Source organism: Oncorhynchus nerka, linkage group LG13 (genome assembly GCF_034236695.1).
Source record: "Oncorhynchus nerka isolate Pitt River linkage group LG13, Oner_Uvic_2.0, whole genome shotgun sequence".
Taxonomy (NCBI): Eukaryota; Metazoa; Chordata; class Actinopteri; order Salmoniformes; family Salmonidae; genus Oncorhynchus; species Oncorhynchus nerka.
In genome coordinates this window covers 60,389,747-60,398,280 of record NC_088408.1, presented here as the reverse complement: position 1 = coordinate 60,398,280, position 8,534 = coordinate 60,389,747, and the positions used below count along the sequence as shown (strand labels likewise).

General features: G+C 41.1%; 1 protein-coding gene across 1 annotated transcript; it reads right to left on the bottom strand.

Annotated features, from left to right (window-relative positions):
- Window positions 1-2,344: 2,344 nt before the first annotated feature.
- Window positions 2,345-7,173, bottom strand: p2rx2 (purinergic receptor P2X, ligand-gated ion channel, 2). The gene is made up of 12 exons (XM_029678871.2): window positions 6,977-7,173; window positions 6,048-6,183; window positions 5,651-5,722; window positions 5,296-5,371; window positions 5,086-5,182; window positions 4,876-4,956; window positions 4,606-4,753; window positions 4,149-4,279; window positions 3,779-3,869; window positions 3,580-3,645; window positions 3,393-3,470; window positions 2,345-2,947 (listed from the first exon to the last, which is right to left on the bottom strand). Exons 1-12 carry the CDS (start codon window positions 7,114-7,116, stop codon window positions 2,843-2,845), a joined length of 1,221 nt encoding a protein of 406 aa, XP_029534731.1. The 5' UTR covers window positions 7,117-7,173; the 3' UTR covers window positions 2,345-2,842.
- Between the last annotated feature and the right edge of the window lie 1,361 nt (window positions 7,174-8,534).

The window sequence follows — 8,534 nt, the reverse complement described above, 5'->3', positions numbered from 1 at the left end:
ACGTGAACTACTTCGTATACATTGTTGTTCCGAACTCATTTCACTCACACTAAAGAAGGATGCTCTCGTCCGGTGCTGGCATATGCGCTGGAACGCCAATTTTAAGGTGATTACTTGTCCTAATAATTCTAAAGATTGCTCAGAAAACCAGTGTTATAATCATAAATATATGCTTATTTGATTTTGACCTTACGCCAATTTAAAATAAACCGAGTAAAATGTTGACATGACAATTGCATAATTGCAATAATCTGTTCAATATCGAATTATTAGTGCGCATTTAAACACTCATTGAGTGCTGCTGCCCAGATCAGGAAACCCCACCATTCCTAAACTTAACATGGTGACTCTCCTTCCTCTAATTGGATGCTAATGTGGCTCAGAGGAATAGTCGGAGTTTTTATTTAATGGAGATTAAAATACAATTATGTGGGGTGGACACAGGGATTGAACCCTGTCTTCAGGGTCATGGACAATTATGGGAGATCCATTAGATGTGAGTTTCAATGTAACCAGAACACAGAAGGCTATCGGAGCCTGCTGCTCCAATACCAACGTATCAGTACTATACTGCTGATATTGTGAGGGTGATTTGCCTGGAATTGAAATGCCAGTTTAGTGCAGAAGTGCTTGGCTTTAGCATTTGTTGGTTTAGCCTATCTGGAGTGAGGATGATGAGGAAGAGTGCACATTCATCCCTGGCTCCCTTTGTTGTCATCTGTAAAGAAAACATCTACTCGTGATGGCATATCCCAGTCTAGATCAAAAATTATGTTAAGCCATCTACCTCCATCACGATAACCTCATTGTTCCAGAGAACTCACTTTGCTGATGGGCATCTCTCTCAGACCAGTAATCTAATTTCACAGCTACACTGGAGCTGAGTCTCACAATTAGATTGGTTGCATTGGTTTGGTTCCCTGCCGACCGACAGTTTGTTTTAAACGATGGAGTGAAATACAGAGCTCAAGATATTTACGATTTCACTTTTTACGCTTTGTTTTCCTATTGAATTGTTGCAGGGGGGGAAATGCCAATGCAATTGAACGGAGAAGGGTGTCTACATTGAATGTTCCAAAATGAAATAAATATAGAACTCTGCATTAAAACAGCATTCATAGCGTTGTCTTGCTTTTTCTTGTTGCGTCCATGGTAGCTGACTCTGTGTGTTCAATATCACCTAGTTCCAAAGTGTCATTGTGGCTGTCGACAGACAACCGCAATCCATCGACTGCGTAAAACACGGAACCATTAGACCTCAGACGTCAGTCCTTTTCACTATCGATGTTTCTATTACTCTCCACGAGTCCAGTTGGATGTCCCACAATCTTGTTATAGAAACCATTTTGTGGGAAATGTAATCATTATTTGATTACTCTCTCTGAGCTCTGAGTGTAGCTCTCCTCTTGGACCTCTGTGCCTTTTTATTCCCGTATATGCTCAGCATCAGTAATCTACATGAACATTGAAGGAGGCAATATGAGTCCCAGAGAATATTGTCTACCTGAATATAGTATACTGTGTCATCTTGTTTGATTGATCCAATTATTAAAAGTCATGACTAATTGCAACATTTACCTGGAGCTTAACACTGCAGATAGCACTGCTGGGTTATTTGAAAAGTCCTAGACAATCGATCAATATTATAATAATACTTTTAGCAATGATGTTTATCTTTAATTCGCAATCTGTAGAAACGATAGGAATAAAAAGGTTCTGAACTTTTGTGAAGCATCACAGCACAGTTGGAAAAATATATGGCAAATAGAAATCCAATATGAATGGCGTTAAGAGAGAGAGATGGGAGGAGTTGAATGGAGCTGGTTGGAACAAATAAGAAAACTCATGTAAAATATACTGTGTCTGTAAAATGAATATAGGTTCAGAACTTTTGTGAAATAACAGTTAATAAAAATATATGGCAAAATCAAAAATCAAACTGGATGGACACCAGAAATAGATGTTAGAGGAAGGCCAGGACTAAAAACAAACTAAATATAACTATTGTAAAATAGATTGTGTCCGTAAAATGTATATACTATGTATAAGTTGGAAGTAGAAGCCTAAGTGTTCTTGTTTATTAGTTTACTCCAATTAGGGGAGGGGTGGTAGGTTTTGTGGGAAATAATAAAGGAAAATGTATTTTAAAAAGATGTCTGTGTGTGTGTATATATATATATATATATATATATATGTGTGTGTGTGTGTGTGTATATATATACTAAAATGGTCAGCCTTTTGAAATGCATAGTTCTGTGTTTTCAAACCAGAAAAATCCTGTTTTCGTATTCCTTCCAATCTGACATGTATATGATTGACTGGCAGAAATCACGTTACAAGTTGGTTAGACATTTATTGTTATGTTTACATATATAGATTACAGTATACAGTTATTGACTTGGTTCGGGTTAGACTGTGGAAAGAGGGTTCTCAGTAAACATTTACTCCAACATGTTTAGCTGTTTGCTGTAAATGATTTGGTTTATTTTTCTTGTGTTCAATTCAAACCATTTGCAATCATTTGAGATTGGGTTTAACAGTATAATTTCTGTCACTGTCAATTGAACTGGACATGGAATTTATTTATTGGTGTATAATTCAATTCCTGAACCAACAGGAATTTACATGGAATTGACACTAACCCATCAAGTCTTGGCTGTCTTTCAGTTCAATTCCGCAGAGGTGGACCCATCAGAGTCCTCTCTGCGGACGTCTGAGACCGATTGGGGGAAAGGCCGTCCTGTCTGTCTGTCTGTCTGTGTGTCTGTCCGTCCAACAGTCAGGTGTCTGAGGAATAGCATCCTCCATGCATGTGGCCAAATAGCACTGTAGCAGCAGGACATCACAGGGCCACTCCCTCTGACAGGTCTGAGTGGTTGGAGCCATAGCTGATGGTGAATTCTGTGGGAACTGTGAGGAGCTGGCTGGGGCTGGGGACTTTACTGTCCTGAAGAAATATACAGTCAGAATAGCATAACATTACTTTAGACCAGGATTTCCCAAACTCGATCCTGGGGGCCCCCTGGGTGCATGTTTTGGTTTTTGCCCTAGCACTACACTATTCAAATAATCAAAGCTTGATGATGAGTTGGTTATTTGCATCAGCTGTATAGTGCTGGGGGGAAAAACAAAACGTGCACCCAGGATGGGCCCCAGGACTGAGTTCAGGAAACCACGCTAGAACAATATTAACACACAGGTAGGGACTAAGGCTGAACTATTACAATATTATATGAATACTTTTACACAATACACATACTTTTACACACTACCATATTCTTTGGGAACTAAATGACCTAACTGGGTGTGCAATGATAAGTGCTATAGCAGAAAATGGTTAGCAAAAGAAAATATGATCGTGAATGCATGGAATCAACTTGTTATTGTCTTACGTCATCAAACTTTCTGTCACTGTAGATATCGTTCTTGTCAATGAATGTGAGCATGATCCAGTCACAGATAATGGAACACTGGAATGAAGAAAAGGAATATATCAATGAATAACAAGGAGATGGTAGGAAACTGCTACAAACAGACGACATCCACACATACCACGGGAGTGCTGAGAATCAAACTCACTATTCCAACAGATGTCATGGCTGTCACTGTGTTGATGATAGTTGGGATGATGCTGAATCGTCCAGCCTGGAGAGGAATTATTGCAGAAAATGAGATTGACAGAGTCCATATCGCTTTATGTCACAGAGTAATCGTTCTTAACAACTGGTTAATGGTTAATTGAGTACTGATGAAGGATGTTGAAGGAGGAACTTCATACATGTCCATGAACTATGACGTCCAGACGAATCCCGAAGGCCTTGATAAGTGTCCGGAACTCTTCTCCGTCCTTACTGTAATACTTGGCAAACCTAGACCATTGTATAAGTCAAGACCTGTATGCCTCTTCATAACCAAGTTACAGCAGAGATCGTCTTAAACGTTACAGTAGGTCATGTCAATGAGATGGCAATAGTAAAGACACGATCGTATGCACTAGGCACCAAACCGAAGAAAATTGACTGAAACAGAGAGAAACCAACCTGGCGAATAAGACACACGTTTCCTGGTTTCTGTTGCGAAACATTTTGCTATCGTGTGCACTAATGAATACAACCCAGGCGTTCACAAGATGCTATGAAGAGGCTCACCTGAAGTTGTAGCCGGAGCTGGGCAGGTTCTTCCGAAGATCCAGGCGACGGAAGGAGTACGTGGGGGTACACTCTGAGGGGTCCAGATCAAGGTCACACTTCCAGTTGATGAACACTCCAATCACTCCCCCCTGACAGGACACAATTTATGCGCTATCTAACTGAACCATTACAGCCGCTCTATCCAACAGATCTTCTCATTCCTCCTTAATGTGGATTGTTTCTATTAGTTTTGATTGCCATTATCTATTTAGCTACTTATTTCCATGATCTGTAAACACCGTCTGATTTTGAAACATCACACACGCACACATATTGTTAGAGATGCTAGACCGAGATCATGTGTTCTGTCGTTCATGTGAGCCCCGAATCATAAGGGTTCTCTATGCTTAATATGATTTGTAAAATTATATATACAGTGTCACTGTCTGGATGTAGATTGCGGGTGTAAACGTACAGTCCTGCAGAGCTCGCTGAACTTCTCCCTGGCCCGTTCTGCGATGTAGCCCAGCCGGAAGATGGGGCAGTAGGGGTGTTCCTTCTCATTGTAATGACACTTATTCAGATATTTCTGGCCATTTCGTTTGTTTGGTTTGATGTTTCCTCTGCCGAAAGAGATAAGAGAGAATTGCTTGCAGAAACAGTTGAGGCTGCATATTAACAGGGAAACAGTTCCCTTTACAGCCGTGCGTGCATGCGTGTGTTGTTGAGGGGGTTCATACTATACCTCAGTACTTTAAATTTGGGGAAATGGATGGCATTCTTGATGTAAACAGTGAAATTGATGGCCTCTGCCAATGCCGGCTCCCTGAAGGCCACAACAACAGATTTCTCTTTATTTTATGATTTTACAAGTGACTTATTCCAGACTAGGCAGACAGTCGTTTTGTTTGTGACTGCCTACTATCTAAAATGTCATATTGATATTGACCCTCACCATATTGCGGCATAGTCCTCAATAGGACACCAGGTCTGAATCTCACAGGTCTTGAAAGTCTGGTTGTAGTAGGGAACACAGCGCCCAGTTCTCTGTCCTACAGGAAACACATCAGACTGAATGCATTAGCTGGACCATCTACTGACAGACAGATTCATAGAAGTGGCTTAGTGGGACTTTTCACTTAGTTTCCTCTTTTTCAGTCCGTACCATTGCCATCAAAGTTCACTTCCCCTGAGGTGCAGTCAGCATCCTTTGAGCAGTTGGCACTGGGAACAGTGAAATGCTAAGAAAAGAAGAAAGTATCATTGTTTAGACATTATCAGCTTTTCCCAGCTGTCCTGCTGTGGGGTGGTAGTGGTAATGATATATCTTTATCACATTATCTTACAGAGCTTTTCCAGGAGACAGTGCGAGTTGCAATAGTAGAGTATGGAGCGAGGCACACAACTTAATTTAAAGCCCTAGAATTGATCCATGTAAAATGACTGCAGTATTTTTATTGAGTTGGTTTTTTTGGTTTCAGGAGAACACATGAGTGTGGACAATGGTTGAGACCTCTCACCTCAGCACATGTGCCTTGCCTCTGATTGTGTGTGACCTCTCGTCTCAGTATTGTGCTGATCACGTCACCGCCCTAGAGGTGAAATGCCACAGGGAAAAAAGTACAGCACACAATGGTAACTAATCACATAGGCTACATGTAGAAAACATACAGTATAGCTACATATTGCATCGTCTTTTTGACACCTATTTTTACCTATGGTCCTTGCTTGATGAATAGAGCCAAACGTGCATGTTCAGGATCGACTGCATTGCAGTCGGTGACCGCAGACGGACTGATCTACAAATCATCGTGTTTCCTGAAGGACTCATTATTATTTGTAAATCAGTCCGTTTTCTTAATCAGTGATCGTGCGACTGAGCAAAATGTACAGTACCAGTCAAAAGTGTGGGCTCACCTCTGAGGGTCGGACGTATTCCACCATGTCCAGGATGTGGTCCCCCTGCAGTGCTGTGCCTTTCATCTTAGTGTAGACTGAGCTCTCTGGCCTCGTCTCACTGTCCTGATAGGCTTTCTGACTGATAAAGACATACCTGTAGAAGGGTGATATGACAGCCACAGAGTACCTTCTGTTCTGTGGACAAATCCAGTCTTTCCAAGTGATTTGAATTGCACTTTAATGCACGCCCACACTTGCGCTTATTCAGACAATAAAGATCTCAGTTCATTTATTTTGGGCTTCGTGACATGCTGATGACTTTGAGGCATACTTAACAATTTGAAACTTGATTTTAAATGTTGGAAAATGTTTGAAAAAGCTGAGATATGATGTTTATGAGTAGACAGACACAAATCTCCGTCAAGGACCATCAGGAAAATGAGAATCGATGAAAATTGGTCCATTTGGATCACATTACACAATGATGGCCAGCGAGACTACAGCTGTCCGTCTTGACCACAGCAATCGTTATGTGCTTACCATCAATTATGCTGTATATTTGTTTGGAGATTTAATTGCGAGTGAAAGGCATTTCCTCACCACAAAGTGGCTATTCTCAGCAAATGATTCATTTCACATCACAGTGTTATGGGTAGTATAGCTATTGAAAGCAAATAATATGGGTCCACTGACAGAACATTTGATCTGAGCTTGAAAATCAACCAACGTTTTTGTTTAAGTTATCATTCTTTACTTCTTATGCTTTCCAATACCGGACTTAACATTGCCTTGTTAGGCACAGTATCTGCAATATCCAAGGCAGGTCATAGATAATGCAACATAAATACTCAACCACAACAACAAGAAACAGGATAGTTACACACCAAGACAATACTATTTCAAATTGTATATTTGTATGCATGCATAAACAGGAGGCCAGTACTTACCAGATGAAATAGGTGATCACAAGAAACTGAACCCCCCTATATATGACTCCAAGTTTTTTGTTTTTAACCACCATTACCTTGGGGGTCTCATAGTCCCAGAAACCAAGAAAATAATCCTTAATAAACTCAAGCAGTCCCATTGTGATTTCTGAGTTTATTAGCTGTCTGTTCAGATATGAGGTCCTGAGTGACTTGTTCCCAGATACTTCCAAGTTTATGTAATGAGTCAGAGTCAGTCTCACTCTGTCTCTGTCTCGCATCTCTCTCTCTCTCTCTCTCTCTCTCTCTCTCTCTCTCTCTCTCTCTCTCTCCCTCTCTCTCTCTGCCTCACCCCCTGTAGTACTGTTCTCAATAATACATAGCATAAAATTGATTAGGCGGCACAGTTTTATTCCTGATGGTTTATTTCTGTGTGTGTGTGTGTGTGTGTGTGTGTGTGTGTGTGTGTGTGTGTGTGTGTGTGTGTGTGTGTGTGTGTGTGTGCGTGCGTGCGTGCGTGCGTGTGTGTGTGCAGTACCAGTCAAAAGTTTGGAAACACCTACTCATTCGAGGGTTTTTCTTTATTTTTACTATTTTCTACATTGTAGAATAATAGTGAAGACATCAAAACTAGGAAATAACACATATGGAATCATGTAGTAACCAAAAGTCAAATTTGATTTTACATTTTAGATTCTTCAAATAGCCACCCTTTGCCTTGATGACAGCTTTGCACACTCTTGGCATTCTGTCAACCAGCTTCACCTGGAATGCTTTTCCAACAGTCTTGAAGGAGTTCCCACATATGCTGAGCACTTGTTGGCGGCTTTTCCTTCACTATGCAGTCCAACTCATCCAAAACCATCTCAATTGGGTTGAGGTTGGGTGATTGTGGAGGCCAGGTCATCTGATGCAGCACTACATCACTCTCTTTCTTGGTCAAATAGCCCTTACACAGCCTGGAGGTGTGTTGGGTCATTGTCCTGTCTAAAAACAAATGATAGTGCCACTAAGCGCAATCCAGAATGGATGGCATATCGCTGCAGAATGCTGTGATAACCATGCTGGTTATGTGTGCCTTGATTTCTAGATATATCACTGTTACCAGCAGAACACCCCACACCATCGCACCTCCTCCTCCATGCTTCACGGTGGGAAACACACATGCAGAGATCATCCATTCACCTACTTTGCATCTCACAAACACGTGGCGGTTGGAACCAAAAATCTAAAATTTGGACTCATCAGACCAAAGGACAGATTTCCACCGGTCTAATGTCCATTGCTCGTGTTTCTTGGCCCAAGCAAGTCTCTTCTTATTATAGGTGTCCTTCAGTATTGGTTTCTTTGCAACAATTCGACAATGAAGGCCTGATTCAAGCAGTCTCCTCTGAACAGTTGATGTTGAGATGTGGCTGTTACTTGAACTCTGTGAAGCATTAATTTGGGCTGCAATTTCCGAGGCAGGTAACTATAATGAACTTATCCTCTGCAGTAGAGGTAACTCTTGGTCTTCCTTTCCTGTGGCGGTTTTCATGCGAGCCAGTTTCATCATAGCGCTTGATGGGTTTTACGACTG